At 34.8% G+C, this 22,055-nt stretch overlaps 1 protein-coding gene across 1 annotated transcript in view; it reads right to left on the bottom strand.

Annotated features, from left to right (window-relative positions):
- The window catches only part of DNAH7 (dynein axonemal heavy chain 7), a 116,003-nt gene that overhangs the window by 29,652 nt on the left and 64,296 nt on the right, over nt 1-22,055 (bottom strand). The window contains exons 37-47 of the mRNA XM_075711559.1: nt 21,503-21,671; nt 19,546-19,672; nt 18,464-18,683; nt 16,349-17,221; nt 15,281-15,510; nt 13,888-14,218; nt 9,918-10,264; nt 8,469-8,649; nt 7,231-7,416; nt 4,957-5,120; nt 193-347 (exon numbers count right to left, since the gene is read on the bottom strand). Coding sequence (XP_075567674.1) covers nt 193-347; nt 4,957-5,120; nt 7,231-7,416; nt 8,469-8,649; nt 9,918-10,264; nt 13,888-14,218; nt 15,281-15,510; nt 16,349-17,221; nt 18,464-18,683; nt 19,546-19,672; nt 21,503-21,671 — 2,983 coding nt within the window. The remainder of the gene's footprint in view (nt 1-192; nt 348-4,956; nt 5,121-7,230; nt 7,417-8,468; nt 8,650-9,917; nt 10,265-13,887; nt 14,219-15,280; nt 15,511-16,348; nt 17,222-18,463; nt 18,684-19,545; nt 19,673-21,502; nt 21,672-22,055) is intronic.

The raw sequence follows: 22,055 nt of genomic DNA, 5'->3' as shown, positions 1-22,055 counted from the left end.
TAAGAAGTATCTTATAACCTGGGGTGAGGACTTCAATTACTATAGTACTAATGTGATTCAAAATGAGAAAAAAATTTCTCTGTTTTCCTTAACTATGAGAACGTTTGATACTCAGTGGAGTTTCATTTTTTAGCTAATTGTGCCCCCTCCAGGTTCTTCTGTAATTTACACTTTCATTAGTCATTAACCTACCAGGACTGCCAAACTGAATGCAATTTTCCAGTGTTGTAACAAATTGAGGGTCGCTGAGTTTGATTACATGCAAACTATTGGCTTTTTCCATGTTCTTTATCCATTTATTTGCTTGACCTTGAGGATCTATCATGAGAGGCCATCTTCTTGCATTACTGAAGGGAAAAATACAAACTTTCAAAATTGAAACATAAGCTCTTCAAAGGTTTACCTCGAAGTACTTCTCAAGGCAATTTGTTCCCTTCTGTCGTTAGAACAAAAGTGCGTCAGTACGAAATCATAGTAGGCACATACTCGGGTATAATCCTTGATGAATTTAACAGGAGATAGATGAATCTTAAAGTTCTTTGTTTACAAAAAAGAATTTTCCTCTTTCAAAGAAAGTACTTAGAATAAGATTTACTTCCTAGAAAGTTTAATTGCATTTAATTTTATAACACTTTCAAAATAAAAAGATCACACTAAGTTTGAAATTTTGAAGTTTTAATACAGTCATATGCATAAGTGAGCATTTTCAAGTAAAAACAGATGGAATTTTCCACTAAAGAGACATTTTAGAGTTAGTATAAAGGGAAATATATAAGCAGATTCAAAGGCATCTACCTTTTAATCCCTAATCCTGAAGCAGCAACGGACACAAAGAACTTCTGGATTTTATTTTTGGCAGACTTAGTAACTACTTAGAGATTTTTTTTACAGTATTCTCTACCACATGTAGTTATATTACCAAGATATCTAAGACTAGTGACACATTTTAATGGTCAACTACAGTTACAGCAATAATCACCTAAATGAGAAACCATCTAAGCAGGCAGAAGTGAGAATTCCAAAATATATATAGTCCTTAGAATTCGGATCAAGGGGCCCAGTCAGATCCCAGTTGATTAGGAGATATAATTTAGTTTACTACTGGAAGGAAAAAAACCCAGCAATACTTTTTTCCAGATCGAGCATAAAAAGAAATCTTTCAGACTACTTCTATGGCCTCTATCATTACCACAAGTTAGTTTACATACAATGACACTGGCAAATTATTTATCATTAATAATTTTTTTTAAATTGAACCCTTCTCTCTTGAAAAATTCTGATTCACAAATAAAACTTGCAATGTAAATGTGTCTGCATCTGTATTCTTATTTTCCTTTAAAATACTAAGATGATACATATGCAATTAATTAAAAGACAATCTCATTTTTGTCTTCAAATATACCTTTTCTTAGAAAAAAAAAGATGTTTTATGAAAGGTTTCCATAAATTATCAACAGAAAGTGATAAGCCTTGAATTAGAAAAAAGTACAGAGCAAGTAGTTGTAGATACACTGTAAGCTCTAGAAGACAATGCTCAAACTTAGTTCAATGTAATCTAAGTTCTTGTAGGCTTATTAGTTTCAAAATTGCTGGCAGGCAAAACTGTGTAACATATTATAAACCTTGATCTTCTTTCAAAAGAGTACTTTTAAAACAGGTAAAGCACAGTTTAAGAGAGAAAAATCCTTTCTATTCTCTGTTACAATCTCTTTTCCACAAACTTCTTATTAAGGACTAAGTGTAGTTGTAAGGCCTATTTATCCTCTTTCATTGATGGGAATGCATAAACAGTCACTGTGTATGTTTGCAAATTATCCTTAAATAGCTCTCTAATTCTGCTTTTTTTAAAAAAATGTTATTATGAAAAGCTTGAGTTGCATTTTATATGGTTCCTGAGGTCCTAATATAAAATTCATCTAGCCATCAAATCATAACTACAGGCATAGTATGTATCATCAATTTGAGGTAGATTCTATCTCGCATTTCAAAATTAAAAGCTATCATTATTTAGTTTTAAAATGTTAATCATCTTCCCATTAGTTCAAAGAGAATTTTGATCAAAGCTTTATAGAAGTGAAGTGTTAGGATGTACTGTAGAAGTCTTGAATTCATTAACATTTGTCAACTGTTTAGTCTGAGTGATTGAATTATTAATACAATAATTACTTAAAAAAACCCAGTTACATATACAATCATAATCCCAGCATATATCCCCTAATTTCAATAAGTAGTTTTGCTTCCAGAAGTACAATCAATGCCAATTTGTCAAGTCAAATAGAGGTACATTGAGGTTCTTTACCTAGTGCATTATTTTTATCTTATTTGTTTAATTTTGCACTTTGTCACCTATCCAATTGCCAAAGCTGAAGTATTATCCACACATCTATGCTTCCAGAGGTTAACCCTATAATATACAATTTCAGTTATGTGTGAAAACGTAACATTCACTCTACAGTAAAATAAGTATTCATTCACCAGTGCTATACAACATCAGACTCCTCAAACAGTGAGAAGAATTTTCATGTAAACAGTAGCAAAAATTAAAGATTTATATTAGTAAGTTTCTGCAGTAGCATACTGTAAGAAAGATGCATAAATGTTAGGTACATGTTATCATAGACTTGACAACCATTAACCTGGCTATGGAGAAGAATTATAAGAATTATTTATTCATTATACAGAAAAGACAACCAACAGACATGAAGTAAATGGGTAGCAATCACAGACAGAAAAGCAGTTAAAGCAACATTGTTCCACCATCAACTCAGCTTCTGCTGTGCTAGGAATAAAAAGCTAGGAATAAAAGCTAAAAGTCAGTAGCAATGCATTAGCAAGCATACTGGACAGAACTGAGAGGTTCTTTGTTTACAGTCATAACAAACCCAAGTCCAAATGAAAATCGTAACTACTTATGCAAGGTCACAAAGTTTAGCCTATTGTAAGCACCCAGCTCTGTATTTAACAAAACTGTCAAAGTGCTGTACATATCTCAGTCATCAGTAGGCACATTAATCTAAAGCTAATCAGTAGTGAGCTGTAGATATTTCTAGATGTTAAAACACTAACATGGTCAGTTCCTGTGCTATATGTTGTCATACAAATCACTGATGTTTGCACTGATTGTCACATTAATATATACCACATGAACTCTGCCCAGACAAACGTAATTCTAGACACAGATATGCATGTATTAGAATACCACGTAAGAATGTAGAATCATCTTAAAAGTGAAAGGCAATAATATTAGTTTTAGAGTTTGTGGGATCCATATTTTCTTTCTATGAGGAATTTTGAGATTTCAGAATTTGTTTCACTTTTCAAATAAGAATGAGAATATCTTTAAATATGCAGAATTTTCAAAAATAATTTTGAACAAATAATGTATCATTAAAGTCAAAGTATTTTATTTGGATGTAGCTTAAGATAATTACAAAAGGGATACTTTTTTTAAAAAAAAAGGGGATTTCAAAATGAAAAATAAATCCTTCTTTCCTCATCAGAACTTTCTTCAACTTGTGATAAGACTATTGTCATACTAACCACAATACAACAGGAAGCTACAATTGCAACTGCCAAGCTTTTAACTATGAATAGTATTTAGTAAATTCCAGCACTCCAAAGATGTAATCAAGTCTCTGCTATGAATTCAAATTTTAATAATTTTTTTTTTTTTTTTTTAAGTTCTTTGAGGACTGGACTGGGTACAAGGAAGACTTTGTGGTGCCCCATTCATAATGCCTACTAAAGAGGTCTCTACACCAACCCAAAAACCAAAGCGCGCTCAGCTTTTGTCTAGGGATATGCCAGGTTGTTTTGCTCCAGAAGGGATCCTAGGGATGACTAGTCTGTATGAAGTATTGACTGTTAGGGGAATGAGGCCCTAAAGAAAACAGACTCCAAATTGTCAGTACACATACACCTTTTCACCTTTCATCCAATATCTAAAACTGTCACATGGATGAGGAAGACCCATATCTAACTCCCAACTGCCTGACGTGATGTGGAAGTACACCTTTCTGAAATCAGAGGTTATTGCAGGAAAGGCCTATCTCACCTTTTCTTTTCAAAGCTGTTTAGCAGTACATAGAATAAAAGGCAAGAAACAGAGGAAGAAACTGGCAAGAGCCGGTTGGGATCATCCTCTGTAAGAAAGGAGACTAGAAATTCTCTCCACTCTAACTTTTTGCACCTCCCTTACTACCTTTAGTAGAAGATGTACATGGGCTGGTTTTTTTGTTTTGTTTTGTTACTGTGCCCTAGCAAAATAAAGATTCAGCTCATCAGTGTACAAACCAACACTTCCAAAATATCAGGGCTTTACATACTAAATATGTAACAAGCCTGGATGTTAAAATCTCCTACCAGTTGGCAACATAAACTGGGAAACTGTTTATAGACAAGTAATCAAGACATTATCTATAGTATTTCCAGTGCCATCTTAGGGAAAAACTGTGTGAGCCTCATAGAAAGATTAGCAGTGTAGCTCTGCAGAAACACATCTTGGTAGCACCTGATGCCAGCATATTTCTTTAAAATTAAAGAGCTTTAGCTTTTTAAAGGAGAATTACTTCCATATCTACTGATCATACTGCTACAAGAATAGTATTGAAAATTCTATTCCTGAAGCATTTTTGGATACCTTAAACTGAATCCAGTGTGCAGCATGTCTGTAAAAAAAAAAAGGGGGGGGGGGGGGGGCAGGGGGGAGGCTATCATTGTAGCAATCCATAGGAGTTAAAAAGGAGGGGACTGAATTCACAGATTTAAAAACTTTGCATTATAAAGTTAAAAGGTATTATTAGCATTTCTTATAAATTTAAATATTACAGTCATTTTATAACTCTGGTTGTTAAACTGGATATACAGGAGAAAACTGTCTATAAAAATAATAAATGAAAAGCATGTTGAAGGAAGCTATTTAATGACAATTATTCATTGTAATTTTTTTTTACTTACGAGATAATGATGCCATTATCAATAGAAAACACGTCAGAAGGTAGTCCAGCAATATTCCAAGCTCTGATTTCCACTGGTTCTCCCAGGGTATTTGTTAAGGAAAAATTATCAGAACAAGGAATGTCCTTTGTTTTACATAGCAATGTCCACTCTTTAGTTTGCATCTAGATAAGAAGAAAACAAATATTAACTAAAATTCTGTCTATTCACAAAATTTTCAAACTATTAAAAAATGTATTTTTCAACCCATTTCCCATAACAGTTGCTATGGAAAGAAACTCATGCCTCTGTATAAAAATGTCTAAAAGTGTCTCTAAAATGCCTTTGTATGTGATTTCTATATATGAAATATAAGTTTATTTGGTCAGAGCTTTGGTATGATTTTATTCACCATTTCAGCAGTAGTCTTCTATAGTATAAAATGAATGTAGAATACACACACATATTCTAACTAAAAAAACCCAAAATCTTCCTTATTTAACTATCAGGACACACATAATGAGCACTTGTCAGGACTTAACCAAACATAGAGTTGCTTTTCACTATTCTCTGTATCATCTAACTCACTACAGTTGTGTAAACTATACATTTGTATAGCGCATAATAATAATGAAGACACACACCTTTAAAGAGGTAAACAAAAAAGCATATTCCACTAGGAAAAATGCTTCTAAAGAAGGAAAATATATAGAAATAGCATGTTCATATGAAAGGCACAATCTTATATGAAAGCTATGTATAAGGTCAAATAAGTATCTTGCAGTATTCTAAACTAAAAATTAGCTGGAAAAGCCTCAAGCAACAAAACTCAGAATTGCGGTGTTAAAGGAAATGGTCTAAGTGCTAGAGAAATTCAGAGAGGTGGTGAATGAATGATTTATCAATTTGCATAAAACAAAGTTGATATTCCAAAAGCTATCATAACTTTTTCTCTTATGAAAACTGGAAGGGGGGGGGGGGGGGGAGGGAACCATAGCAGCAGATGAAATGAAGAACTGCACAAAAGTGATTATGCTATCCATCAATCTCTGTAAGAGATACCTAACTAATATGTGTCTGCACAATCATGAGAGTAGAAGAATAAATAACCAGGAATCCATACCTACTGTTGCACAGAGAAAGAAACTATGCAGTGAGAGAGAATGAAATTACACAAAACTTTTGAGATTAAACCACTATGTATTCATTTTTAGTGAATAATCATGCAGGTGTTATGAATATCATCTGCATCTGTATCTACACCTGCCTGGAATACAGTTCAGCACCACTTAAGATGCTTCACCAAAAGCAGTCCTACCTACCCAGTCACGACATAATACACAATGCAGATTTTAAGCACAGAAGAGAACACTCTCTCAAAATTATGTCATTTGGAATTGTAAAAACTGCTGTTTATTTACAGTATAAATACTCACACCATAAACTCTCACTCTATAAAGTTTTAAAATAGTAACATCACAACATGGACATGAACAAAACAATAGTTTGAAGGAACAGTACAAAATTTTCTAAAGAAAAATGGACAAAGGAAGTACATTGAAGGAAAAGTGGAAATAAGGATTATATCCTAATTCTATGTTCAAATGAGGTATATTGATCTTTTTTTTTTCCCTGCTCTCAATTTTTTTGCAAATTTTGATACCCTGGACCTGATTTTCAAAAGAAATGGACATTAATTTCTTCAGCTGAATTCAGCGGCAGGTTTTGGTGTTCAAAAACTTTCAAAGTCAGGCTAATTTTGACATCCAAAAATTGTTGTATCTAAAATCACCTGTCATGTCAAAATCATTTTGTACTCAGAATTTCCGTTTATTTCACTAAGAGTTACAGGCACAAATCTGCTATGTTATTGAGCTACTGTTTCTTTTGTCTCTTTTTGTACAGAATTACTCCGCTTCCAGAACTTGCTTAACTGTTCTGCTGCTGAAATTAAAGCTAATTCTGTTTTCTTTGAAGTTAATGAGAATTTAGCCATTGAATGGAATGGGAGTAACCAGAGCCATGAGGTATAAAGTTACTGGCAATTGCTTTAGAAAAGAAAAGCAACCAAAGGACTTCATGCTTTACACAGCACCAAGTACTTTACAGTGGAATGAAGGAAGAATTTCCCCCAAGAATCTTACAAACAAAACTCAAAATCCTACAATACAATTTCAGTTCCACTTACAAATGCTACTAAAACATAACTTAAAAATATAAACTTTATATTACAAGAAAAATTAATAAAATTTAGATTATTATAAAACAAGGGGACAAAATTACTGTACATATTACTTGTCTGTAGCTGGATGTAAAGGCTCCTAGGTAAGCTACAATTCCTGATGAAATAAGTATATCTCCAGTCAAATTGATGTACTGCCTTCCCAGCTCCAAAGCAGTCTCATGCCACCGGGTTTTCTCACCCCCAAGGCCACCAATCAATTGTTCTGCTCGCTGTAGTTTTTTGCTGCATAAGTCAACCTCAGAATAAAAAAAAAAGGCTGATTTTATTACATGACCACTTTAAATACATTTTACAAATATTAAAAGCATTCAAGAATTATTTTCCTGTGCAGATGTTTTCTTAATTTCATCAAATAGAAAGAAAACACCTTCTTCTTATAATGGAGATGTTTAAAGAACAAAAACAATCTCAGTACCAGCACATTAAAGTCTATTCAGTTACATTTTAATCCAAATAAAGGAAGACGACCAGTATAAAACATGCAATTCAAAATAGCTCTACCTGTGATATGGAAAATATTAATAGTCAAGGAAATTATCTACATGTCATAAGAGAAACCAAAATGCCAACTCTTGCTGCTGTAACAATCCTCTCTCTCTTCTGGTAACCATAGCAGCTAATTTACATCACAGTAACAAACTGCTTGTGCAGTTTACCCCTCCCTTCTACTTCCAAACCACATTAGGATGCGGAAGAAACACACAAAGAGCTGAGTTTAACTACAGACAGGAATTAAGACTCCATTTCAAATTCCAATACTATTTTTGTAAAAAAAGCTCAAGATGATGTACTGCAAATCTTAAAAAGAATCTAATACTGTCTTCTAAATGTTGCCTATTTCTGCACACGTAACAGCTATTGAGCAGTCACGGACAGAGTTTACCAAAAACATTCTCAAAATTTCATTAGCACAGAAGGCATAAATAAACTTTCAAAACTTTAAATGTACTGACTTGCAAGTTAACGGATGAATCAAACTTTTAGTACGATCATTGAAAATTTATCTCCTCACAAGAAAGCAGATATGAGTGAGGACATAGGAGAGGGATATCAGTTCATAAATTCATAACATTTACATTTTCTATTACTCTAAAGCATTTATTTCCCATGCTTTGCCCATGTATAACTTCAAGACCATTACACCAAACTAGAAAGATGGTTATCTAAAAGTACAACTCGTTTGACGTATTGGCAGTTAAAAGGAAAAATACCATCTGACAAAGAAACAAATTTTAAATAACTTTTCTGGATATCAGTAGAACAATACTTCATCTTTTGCATCATATACCTGATTTTCTAAGTCAGCCTTCTCCTGTTTCTTGGATTCCAGTGTCTGTTGGAGTACAGCCAATTTATCTTGAACTTCCCTCAGGTCTGCTTGTTTCTTTCTTAGACCATCCATAGCAATCTTTAATTTTCCTTCAGCTTGATTCAACTTTAGCTTTTTGGGTGCAACATTTTTTGTCACTCTATATAAAGTCAAATAAAAAATTAAACATCTGAAAGATACACCCTCACTCCAGGGTTACCATTTAAAAAATGAACATAGGAAAGATGAAGGGAAACCTCAGCAACTCAGTAGCTCATGTAATATTCTGTTTCATAATTTGATGATATCTGAAAGACAATTGGTTTTTACTTCGTCACTTGTTTCTGTGCCAATAATGACTGATTTATGCAGTTTCTGCAAATTTTTATGTAATAACAGGTAATGATTAAAAGCAAAAAGGGATATGCTTCCAAACTGTGTCCCCCTTTTGATCACAATTTAAAATCCATTATGGATTTGTGCCATTAGAAACACACAGATAATCACATAGACTAAGTAACACTCAGAGACACTGTGCACACACATACAGCCAACTGTGTACACTAAATAAAAGAAAAAATTAACAGCTTTTCATGTCCAAGGATCTATTTTACAGTTTTGAGGATTTCAGTCTTTTACACAGATACTTTTGTGAGGAGAATATTGGAAGTAATGCATAACTGAAAACACATTGTTTATCTTTCCAAAAACAAGCAAGAAAGTATCCTAGAATGCCCCGTGCTCAACTGAAACAGTATTTCACAAGTATTAGCATCATAATTAATTAATCTCCCCTCCTATTGGTGTAAGTTGCAGATCTCCTTTAAAGTCCACCTTTCTAGTTAATTTTCTAACAATTGGTATTTGTAATGTCAAAAGTTCTCAGGTTCTCAAAGTGAGAACTCTACAAGTATGCATTTACTAAACTTTTAGTCAGGTAAAAAAAATAACCTCTCAAATGAAGGCATGCACTACTGACCACAACTCAACTTTCAAACTGCAAGCCGACCTTAGTTAAATGCAAGTTCCAGATGTTTCAAATTAGGAAATATCATAAAAAATAAGCACACTTTTTCGGTGCATCAAATACAATGTGTAACAAAAAATATCCTTTGGGCTTGATATGACTGTCAGAAACTTCCAAAGACATTTCACAAAAGCCTCTATTTTGTGCAACACTCTAAAAAGAGGTTAACTTTATTTGCTAACTGAACATATTGTTTCTCCCATGCCTTCTTAGAAAAAATTCATAACTGAAAATCAGGCTCTACATCTTAACATCAGGTATCTTACATGAATGAATCTGTATGACTGCTTGTTTGCACAAGTTTCCCACTAGAAAGAAGTAATTTCACATCTCTCTTGTGTTAAACTGATCTCTCTAATCAAATTTATTTTAACATTTTTTTAATTTTTATACATACTTACGTATCATAAAACTCCATGGCTATGACCCATTTGCAGAGACCCTCTGCTGCCGTGGAAGCATTTCGAATCTTGTCTGGTACAAACTCAGGATTTGTAAGATACTGTTTTCTTATGATAGCCATGTAAGCTGGGGGAATGTTATCCTTGTCATATTCATGAAGAGACTGAAGAAATCTTATGTCACCCAGAAGTCTCTTAGCAGGACCCCAGAAATCCTCAATTTTTTTTCCAGAACCTGTTGGATCTGGAATCCTATCTGCTTTGATGCCTTTAAGGATGCATATAGCTTCCATTACAAGCTTGACACCAGCAGGAGGACTCTTCATGGACTTAACCACTGTAATATCCTTAAAATAATAATTTAAAAAACACCTTTAGAGCTCATGCACATAGGTGGATTAATTCTTCTATTAAAATAGAAATAATAACCCTTTTTATGTCAAGATAATATTTTTCCATATACATTTGCTATTCTCACACTTGATAATTTTAAATACAGTATGATCTCAAGGTCATAGCACAAGCCTGCATAGTCCATGCATATATACCTCATTTTCTTTTTGCAAAACCTTATTTCAATTTTTTCCATTCTTTCTAGTCCTTTCTTTAAGGGACTATGCAGGTTAAACTAACACTGGCATCTAAACAAAAATATCTGAAATCTAGTCAACAATCAGTTTAGAGACACAAAAAAATTCTTATCTGTAATTCATTTTTAGTTGTACTTTTTCTGCTCCTAATTCAGTAGTGGGCCTTGCACCTCAGTTATGGAGTTCAGATGTTCCAGCATTATGCTCTACCCTTCAGTTCAGGCTCTAACACAATACTTCCAAGCTTACAGGATCACATCAGCAGTGAATTAGTAGATTTAAGATAACATAAGGCAAAAGCAGCCTTCAACCCAGAACTGAAGATCTATGCTCTCCAAGTACAGAAAGTAAATCAATTAGTAGTCTGGTCAGTTATTAAACTCCCAGAGTGAGCTGAATAAGAGAAGAGGCAGCTAAAAGGAAGAAAACTGTTAGGTAAGAAGTACTGACATTATAAGGAATAGCAGGACATGAATAAGCGAAGTTTTAACTGCCAATATAGAATAATAATATAAAAGAATGAAACACTTCTACACATATATGTACAATTAATTAAGCAAGAGGTTTGTAAACTAAAGATTTATGGAAAATAATCTCTCCTACTCTTCCCAAAGAACAACCTCTGCATGCTAATTCAAATATTATTTCCAAGAGCTTTTCTCAGAGAATATATACTCCAATAAATTAAAAGATTTCTAGATTCTCATATTTATTTTCCTAATTAGTGTTAGATTTTGAGAGCTTGCCCATGGTTTCTTTGAGGTCTAAAACCCTGGCAGTTTGGATAGAAAGAGGTATCTTTTGAGTTCTGTGAATGTTCATTCGTGCCACGAAAACCAGAAATGTTAAGACTGGATAAAAAAAAAAAAAAAAAAAAAAAAAATTATTATTTCCTTGAAACTGTGAATTACAGTTCCTGGAGCTACAAGCTTTTTTTTAAAAAAACAAAATCAAAAAAAACCCCACCACCCAAAAACTGCAACCACACAAGTGTTCATGGGAGGGAAAGAAGAGCAGGTAAATAAAGCCAGGGAATTTCAATGAGGCAGGCAGAAAACTGGCTGATGGGATCTCCAGGAAAGGAAATTCTTGGAGAGGAAGAAAATCAAAGTTAGCCAGCCATTCCAGGGAACAAAATTAAGGAGAAATACAAATTAACTTAATACAACCAAGGGTTGTAAGCAGAGTAGGAGGCTATTTGAAAGGCTAAACTCAAACTCAGCTGCAATTAAAAGCAATATGAAGTGTAACAAGACAAATTCTATAACTACAGTAGTAGTAAGAAAAGCAAGAAAAGTGCTGGCTAGGTACTTAGTGAAAAGGGCGAGATATGAGTCAATGATATACAGAGTCAAAATGTTAATGCTCTTTGCATCTGATGTCTCTGAAAGGTTATCTGTGAGTAGGTGACAAGCACAATTGATAACACTGTCAAAACACAGGAAAGATTTGACCAAGTTTGTACATGTCTCGATCTATGCAATATTTTCATTACTGAAATGAATGATGGAAAACAGAGAGAATTTATTGAATTTCCAACTGATAGAAAGTTGAGAGTAAATGCAAATACACTGGAGCAGAGAACAGGAAAAAATTATCTTGATAAATTGCAGAAATAGAAAAGTACAGTAGAACTACTACAAAAAGAAAAAAAAGGAAAGAGAAAGCAATGATTATGTAACAGTGATTTTCAGGAACTGATAGAGCTGTTAGCATGAATGACAAACTACATGTGTCAATAATAATCCTCTACTCTACAGAGCATTCAGCAAAACTAAAGCTGAAATCCTGTATTCAAGTTTGGGCAATGCACGTGAAGTGAATGTATGGAGAAGGTCCAGAAAGAATAACCAGGAAAGCTGATTTGATTTGTGAGAAAAGACTAAAAGAATAGCGATTACTTAGCTTACAGAAAAGAAAACTGGAAGTGGTGAGATCAATGAGTAGAGTCTTTAACTGCATAAAAGATAAAGAACTATGTCCACAGGGAGCAGGACAGAAAACAAAGTTAAGTTACAATGAGTAAGATTAACAGTAAACACCAGGAAAATAAAGTGGAACAGATTACAAGTGGAAGAAGACGACTTCCAGAGGTCCTTTCCCAGTTCTAAATTTCAGTGTCTTCATATGTGTATTGCCACAAAACTTAGGTTTTAACAGCAAAATAACACTTAAAATTGTTATATTTTCTAATCCGTGCTGAACAATGAGCCACGAGGTACATGGTTCCTTTTAACTGTAGATACTCATTTCAGCAGTACTGAATTATGTATAGGTCTGTTTCTCCAAACAAAGCACTTAATCTGCACATTTATGTACATGGATTTATGGGCACAATTTGCAATGTGTCCTGCTCTGCTTTCTACCAGTGGTGACCAGGGTGAAGGGTGAATCAAAAACAAGAGTCCTGTACAGGTACTCTAAGCAATCCTATACATAGATTTTTTTTGTGTGTGTGTGTTCATCATGCTATTTAACTATATTTTGAGGGAAAAAACTCTGTCTTTTTTTTTTCTTTGGAAGTTCCTACTCTATTTTTTTTCCTCTTGTATTACAATATTCCCTGCTTGGATACACTAAGCATTGACAGCAGCTGAAGTATTACTTCATTAGCCTTCAAAGCCTTGTTGTTGTCTTGTTATTTACAAGTATAATGCAATTACCTTGAAGTAGCCATCTACTATTTTCACAAAGCATGCCAATGACCTGAAAATGCCAGAATCTAAAACTTCTGGTACCAAGCAAGAGCTGTAGATAACAAACCATCTGTCTATCTAAGATTTCCTTGAAAGTTTTTTAAAAGCTTGGTTTTGGCAACAATAGCTGGAGCACATAGTCCATGTGCTCTTACTCTCTTATAATCTGTGAGACTTCCTTTCATCCCACCATGAGCAAAACATTATTCAGGCAAAGAAAACCTGAATATCCATAAAACCAAAGGTGACTGCCTCCACTGTCATACTCCTACAAAGAGTGATCCCTTAACATGGGGAGACACAGAATTCCAACCTCAATTTCTAGACTCTGAAAGACTGGATATAAAAAGATTAGATGGCAGGCTGGCAGGTTCTGAATAAGAAAGTAAAAAGCATACATTTTCTAACTTCTCAATTGTTGAGTCAAAATATTTTTATAACTACGAATTCTGAAATGTCTTGAATAATATTTGATCTTCTATTCCATAAATATTCAGCGTTACAGCTTTTTCACTAGAAAATAAAGACAGAGTAGCATTTTGCTTTTTAAAACTGAAAGACTTGAAGAAGTTTCTGAATTATAAAACTGTGTAAGTATAATGTAAATTCTGAAAAGGCAGATATTCCATGCTTTTGTATATCTGAATACCTCTCCAGTGCGTAAATATGCATTATTAGCTGTACCTGTGCAGTGAGAGTGTCAAGGGCAGCCAGAGCACTTTCTAAACAAGGCATGGCTTGTGCTAGGTCAGCGTCACATTCATCTTTGATGGCCTTTGCAGCCATAGCCTGCTCATTTGCCACTGCTTCATCAGCTTTCACGACTTCTTCAGTTTTGGCTACTTCCAAAGATTCTTTTTGAATAATGACCATCATTTCATCAACCTGCTTGCTAGCTTCCCGTAACTGAGGTTGCAGAGCCTCCAGCTCAGACTGCATCAAGGCTACTTGAGATGCAGCAGAGTTCAGCTTCTCCAAGCCAACTTCATATCTTCTTTTCATTTTCATCACCTTACTGAAAAAAAACGGTACTTTATTATAAAGTTATTTTATCAGTACTTGATCACTTCATGCATTGGGATGTGCTCCCCAAATTTCTCACTACTCTGAGTAATCAAATGCTCTGCCCATCTTGTTTTATTTGCTCAACAAATAGTAAACATAGCAGGGATTACTTGAGCCATAGTCTTTAACTATTCTGTGATGTATACTCAGAGACTGGGAAATAGATAAATAAGTGATCACTTATATGTATGTAAGTGATTGTTAAGCTTCTGCCTCTTTGTTGGCAGGAGCTACAAAATCAAGATGGCACAGTAGTAACAGGCAAGAAAAGGAGAGGGAAGAGATAGGGATGCACTCATGACAACTATTAGTTGAGGTGAGATTGAAATAGGATTAATATAATCGGGATAATAATTTTAGCAGCAGAATGTGAATGGCTCTGGGAACAGCCAACAGTGTCAGAATCAAGCAGTTCCAAAGGCATTGGATTGCTACATTCAAAACTGTATTCCTTTATTCCTGGAATTTCTTGCTGCATGCAGTGTTTCACATAGCCTGGTGATCAAATTAAGCACTTGTCTTAATTGTTATGTTAGTGTCTTATCAATGAGAAGGAAAGAAAATTGAACATTCCCTCACACAACAGATGTGTACATGCATACAGATGTCCTTTCTGTACAGGCACAGCACAGCTGAACCCTGCTAGCAAGCCAATGGCACCTAGCAACCTGGAAGTTGGTTTCCCAGATGTTATCTTCTGTACATCCTCCAGAGAACCACAGAGTAAGCAGGCTGCATTAATTACTCTGGTAGCATAATATACATAGAGCAACATCACCAGGGATCTTAGAAGTGGTCTAATGCAAGTATATTTTGAGAACATCAAGTCAGACCTTTTGTCCAATAAGCAAGCATGCAACCTAACAGTACCTTTTATCCATCTACCATTCTGTCAATTTAAATTAACTAAAAACAATTAACTTGTTTTGTTCAGATTAGCTATAAGAGAGAGAAAATAATACTTTGGGTGAACTTGGGTTCCTCTAGAAAAGGCCACATTATAAGTCCTTACGTGCGTTTCTTTTCAAGTAGACTTTTAAAAGTGGAGATCAATTCCAAGTATGAAGTCGGTGTAACATAGTTGTGTCTTTGAAGCTCTGCATGGTATAAGTTGGATAAAACAATCGTAGACATATGAAAGCTTTTACACATATCAATACACCCACTTCGAGTTTCTTCCGACATTTCAACATCTTCCAAGAAGTGAGAGGCAACAGCTTCTAATGCATCTTCAGGCCATGTCTAAAACAAATGAATGAATGCTTTTCTCTCATTCAGTACTTCACACTCATAAATCTCAAAACATTTTTCAAAAAAGTATCTTTGCCCCATTTCATAAAAAGACTGAGGTACAGAAAAATGACTTCATGATGAAAAGATCACCAAGCAGGACAATAACAGAAATGGAAAGAACCTAACTACTTAGGGATTCAGTTCAAGCCCATTGTCTTATTTCATCCAGTAGAAATACTGTTACTAAAAGGACAATTTTGCATTTTCAGCATGTCCATATGTGTGTGTAACTGTCTCTCTTCTTTCTCTTCAAAATAACTGTTAAAGATACAGTACTACATTTTAAAACTTTATGAAATTTAAGTTCCTCAGATTCTTTATATGATTAAATTCTACATCTTAAATATTCTGCCTAAGGTCTTTTGCACATAACAGATAGAATATTGTTTTATTGCAGAGTAGTGGGGGAAAATCTGGTGTTCTGCATCAAAAGATGTCTGTATTTTTGACAGGTATTTCAGTTTCAAATTTTTTTTGTCACCCTGGATTCTGGTAGTCCTGGTAATAGAAGAAAACACTACATATTTAAATCCGTAATGTCTACAGTACTATGTTCATTCAGTTATACTTTTATACTACAGTCAGACAATTATTTTCTTGATGATTTTGCATTTTGTTAGTCAGAGCAGTTCTAATGGTCTAAACAATTTAAAACATGACACTAAGAAAATTCAAGATATTTTTACTGCTAACTTGACGAAAGAGAATTACTTGCTACAAAAAGGGTTGAAGCCATGTTTCTATTGCATTTCCATTAGAAGAACAAGCCCAACAAAAGTTTTTTTACCTGAAACCAGTCTAGTGTGCAGCAGTTGACAAGAGCTGGAAATTTACGAAGGCGATTACGGAAAGCATCTCCAATGGGACTCATTGCCAGTACTATATGAAGCTGATCTCGACAGCGATCAACAAACATGTTAAAAAGAGCTATAGGACTGCCATCTGTCTGTTTTGTCCTGTCCCGTTGGCGATCTACTTGACGCATTTGTTCACAAATTTCTTGTTTCTCGTCTACTGCAAAGATGTTTGGCACTTCACCTGCATTTAGTAAGTTGTTAATGTCTTCTAAGAATGACTCCTTTTTAATCTGTGTATCTGTGAACAAGAAAACTCCCTGCGTTTCTCCTTCAGTAGATTTTCTTAGTATGACTTTTAAGTCTTTATGCCACTCATTGATACCATAACTTTTAGTTATTTCAACCTGAAAAAGGTTGTATTCAGCCATATGGGCTGCTAATCGAGTAAGAGATTGTCGACCACTACCTCCAACACCAACAAGGAGGGCATGGCTGCGAGGCTGTTTCAGAATACGGGAAATTCTACAAATATGTTCTATAGCAAATCGGAACAAGACAAGCTGCATTGGCTTTTTGCTCATGTTATTGAACTCGTCAAGGTGACTCTCTACAACTAATCTCAATTGATCCGTATCACTAATCTCCCTGTATTTAGTGTCCTCTCTCTTAGGGTCATAAAAATCACAAAACATTAAGCTACGTAAGTCATCTTCTTCCACTCTGCCATCATTGTTGAAGTCCAGATTCTGGAAAAGCTCATGAAAGTCTTCATGTAAGTCATTTTTCACTACTTCTTGGATAAATCCAACAAGCCAAGCGCGGTCAGTATTATCCACCAAGCGATCATAATACACTCTAAGAACCTGTATAATAAAAATGTAATTCTTTTAATAGTTGCTTCTGCTCTTGAATTTATACTTCTTTTAAACAAGATAAAACAAATACAATTCTGAAAAAGGCTTTGAAATATAAACTATCTTAAACTTCACTACATAGAAAAAACAACCAAAATAGATATTTAGAATTAATTTGAACAGTTGAGCCCAGTAATATTACTTCTGAATTAAAGTGAAAATTCATACAGAAATACATATATACACACACACATACTTATACATATTTATAAACGTTATTACATAAATGCATAAAAGGCTGCTGCAAAGAGGAAGGAAACATATTGGTCTTTCCACTACAGCTAGATAGGACAAGTTATGGGTTTGTATTTCAAGAAAGAAGACTGCAGCTGGATATTAGAAAATGTTTTTAATGAAAAAGATAGTGAAGAACATGAACAGATTGCCTGGAAATCTGAAAATCCTTCATCCTTAGAGAACTGTAAGAAATTTTTAGAAAAAAACACTTCAAAAGTTACTGTCGTTCCTTTCTTTATGCAATCCTGCTTTGGGGAAGGATGATGGACTAGATGATCACCAAAGATCTCTTCCATGGTCACTTTATACTGATTTGATTCTATGAACTGTAGCTAAATATTTAAAAAGCAATAATTATCAATGATCTTGCTTTCTTTTAATCCAGGAAGAAAAATAAAGAGTAGGTATCACCTATATGGGGCTTTTTCCTCTTGTTTTTAAAAAGGATGTTTCACTTAAGCTCTTTCAGTGTGTCTATCCTATTATGCCTGAAAGACAGGAAGCATTTGCTGAAGACAGTAAGCTTAAGAATTTCTTCTAAAGGAAGCCCAGAAGTAAAAAAAAAACAAATAGTAGGGACCAAACTTTAAATCACTCAAGATTTCCAGTGACCCAGGACTACTTGCTGTTCTTCTCACTGTTGATTTGGTTTTTTTGGAGGAAGGAGAGAAGAAATGGAAAGGACTGTGCAGGCATTCAAAGCAGCAAACAGAGACTACATAATCACATGAAAGTGAAGGTATCAACATCAACTTGTCTATTAAGACGTGATTCATATTTTGAAAAAGTCTGATTTCCTCTGTCCATACAGTATACAAAATCCTTTCTCATGAGTGCAATACCAATTCACAGCTATTAGCCAATAGGAGATGGCATTACAAAAAGATTAACACACAAATCCACACCTTTCTCTTATTTATAATAAATACAATTTCTTAATATTAGACGATTTACCTCATGAACCCAAAGACGTTTTATCACTCCTGCAGATTCTGCTGTTTCAGGCCTTGACAGGCAAACACCTTGAATAACACGTGAAAAGTCACGGAGATTGAACAAATAGTGAGATTTGGCTGGGGTAGGAAGCAGATTCTTCATAGCTTCTTTATACATATGCATGGTTCCATTAATAATTTGTGGAGTCAGTTCTACATACTGTGATGGAAAGCTATAACTGACAAATTATAAAAGGTGGTAAGAACAGAATGATTCTCATAATTCCATCATACTAGCATGTGTATTAATAAATAATATTGTATGTGTACACTGATTTACTTAAATTCATGCCAATTTTTAAATTCTGTGATTATACTTCCTCACAGGCAGTTTTACAAATCTTAGTTCTCTCACTGGATTAACAGATTAACCCGGCAAATCAAATCTAGTAACTGTGGAACATGCTGACAAATCTGGCTATGTTAGACAGCTAATTATACCCTTTTCCCCCCTGACTAACAACAGCAACAGGGAAGTCAGATCTAATAGCCCTTGCTGTCTTCTGGGACCTCTCTCCCTCAACGGGTCAGAAGCTATCAAATCACAAACTTGGTCTGGAAACAGGATATGAGCAACTTTTGGGGCTTAGCTGTCAGAATGGACAGACAATGAAAATTGAAGTCCATTCCTAATAATGGAATTAAAAATTATGCAGTGGTGAAAGGCCAAAGACAGAGTAAGCCTTTCCAAACCACAGGAAATTTAAGAGCAGTTTCCAGTTCTATTCTTTGAATAATGACTAACCAAATTCTGTTCTTATTTATTACACATCAAAGAATACTGTACTACAGAAATATCTCAAGTAACTGAATTAGCCTCAGCTAACCTCTGTTAGAGACTTCAGAACAAGAAGTTTACCATTGGAGTATTTTAAGATGAGCCCTACTTCTGTGGAGTAATGAATAACTCAAAAGGCACAGGATATAAAAGATTATCATTTCCTTTCAAGAGCAGTGTCCTACAGACATATCTTGCAGACTTCCTAGTACCCTAATTTAAACACTGACTTTGATTTTTCCCAATACAGAGAGGTCACTTACCATACTGTTAGATGCCAGTCTAAGATTCTAGAAAAAATTGTGTACATGGATTCATCATCGAACTTATTAATAGTAACCGTATTGAAGTGTCTCAAGAATCGTGGTGTTACTGGGTTTCGACCACCGCCTGAATATTAGAAAGCATTAATACTATAACTAGCAGAAAAAAATTAAATAAAACAGTAAAAGCCTAGCAATTTTTTTCCAGGCTAAACAACCCCAGTTCCCCCAGCCGCTCCTCATAAGACCTGTGCTCCAGACCCTTCACCAGCTTCGTTGCCCTTCTCTGGACACGCTCCAGCACCTCAATGTCTTTCTTGTATTGAGGGTCCCAAAACTGGACACAGTATTCCAGGTGCGGCCTCACCAGTGCCGAGTACAGGGGGACAATCATGTCCCTGCTCCTGCTGGCCACACTATTCCTCATACAATAGCTTTAAATAGCTTTATATTTGCTTCAATAGCACTATATACACATACAGATTCCAGATTTTCATTTCTTATTAGGAGAAAAAAAATAAACACAGGCTGGAAAGGAGAATATAATTTTGTGAGTTCTGGAAGTAGCTCCCTGTACAAAGCTACTAAAATAAATTCTTCGGCCTGAAGCTGAATTGTGATATTTGACACAAATACTTAGGACCATAACTTGTACATTTGATCAGTGCATTTTTTCACTATTCAACCACAAGAGTACTGGAACAAAACTGGCTCCAAACTTCTCCTGGGAAAGGAAAATTTGACCCAATTTCAGACCAGTCAAAAGTCACTTCTACACTATCACCCTGAAACAAGAAAGTAGCATGCAGGGATGCGTTATAGAAAAAGCACCTGTAAGATTTTGCTATTCCTGATGTTAAAAAAACAAACAAACAAAAAAACAAAGAAAAAAAAAGGGGGGGGGGGGAAGAAAGACCTGCACAGTTAAGTTATGCCAGAACATAGTACAAGTCATGACTTCACCAAAGCTTTAGGAAAAATTAAGATGCAAAATTTTAAAATTATTTCACAGTTTTCTTCTGCTCGGTTATTCCACAGAATGATACTTAGATCAAGAGCTTTGAACTGTGGATGAACACTGCCTCTAATTTAAAATGATTGCGAGAAGCAGTTTTGCTTCTTTAGGAAACGAGACAGGTGAAACAGTGGACCCCTATCCCATGAGTATGCATCACCATCCCAAACACAAAAGTAGTATCAACAGAGAAGGCTCACTGGCATGTTTGTGTGTGTAAACAATGCTACAAAAGAAAGGGAGGTTGAAGCAGAAAATAGAAGGAAAGCACCAATCACAGCCTGATTAAACACTGTGAATGTGCTCAGCTATGACAAACATTTTAGGTGGTATGTTAGAGACAGGGCTGTGAACAATTCTGTGAAAAGAAATTCTGTTACATGATTCCTGCTGTAGTGAAGGAAATAGATTGCATAGATTCTTTAAAAGCAATCACAACTGCATCAAAGAAACATTAATTCTTCATTTTAACTGATAAAATATGCCAGACAATTTTTTTAACTAAATAGCTCATATAGTCAATGTGTATGCAGGCTATCAGAAATATAATGACCTCTTTACATCATATGCTTTACTTCTTTTTTTTGGCCAAACAAAGTAAGGTTTATCTGCTTAAGAACACCACTTATTGCTATTTAGAAAAGTTTTGAAGAAGAATAAAATTGACTGAAGGCCAATGGAGGGTCTCATTAGACCGAAGGGATTTCATGAATATTTTGTAGACACATTCTTGTGTTCCTGAAAAGCAATATTTCTTCCTGGCAGGCTTCTGTAGTCTCTCTGCTGTTCCTCAACCACTCCACTATGACTGCTGTTCATGTTTCCTGCAAGGAAAGGGTTCCTCAAGTCCTATCCCTAGCCAAATTGTAAAACTATGCATCAATAAGCATTCAGCCTTTGGAAACCAAAGAAACAGGAAAAAGCATATGACACATCTCTTACCTGGTGGTCCCATTGCACACACAATCTGAATATCTACAAGTTTAATCATTGAGCAGTCTTTAAGGTCATACCAGTTCCAGTGATCTAACCACTGCCGTAGTAATTCAACAGGTGGTTGAGCACCATAGACCTCTCGTGCTGGCATATTAACATCATCTACAAATACAACCTGAAAGGAAAAACATAATGGATTCTGCATTTATTTATTTTACTGAATATACGCCACCATTTCACTTAATTCTGGAAACACTGCACATCAATTCACTCCCATTAAAATTAGTGAGAGTAATACACTAAATACATGTTTTTGAAAAGCAGCCCTAAGCTCTTAATGGAGTTGCTGAGTTAAATAAAAATCAAACTCAAGAAGTAACTGTGCCACTCTAAAGCCATTACAAAACATACCTATAGAGGAGAGAAAAACTATGCTTCTCTTCTTATTTCCGAGTGTATTTAATGAAAGATGGTAAACTAATACTTGCTATTTAAACCTTACTGTGCTACTTACACGGCTTTTCTTGGAAAAAAGGAGTCAAGAAGACCCACAAAAATC

Source organism: Pelecanus crispus, chromosome 5 (assembly GCF_030463565.1).
Source record: "Pelecanus crispus isolate bPelCri1 chromosome 5, bPelCri1.pri, whole genome shotgun sequence".
NCBI lineage: Eukaryota > Metazoa > Chordata > Aves > Pelecaniformes > Pelecanidae > Pelecanus > Pelecanus crispus.
Note: the sequence above shows the minus strand (reverse complement) of the source record. Positions and strands in the feature narration are given on the sequence as shown.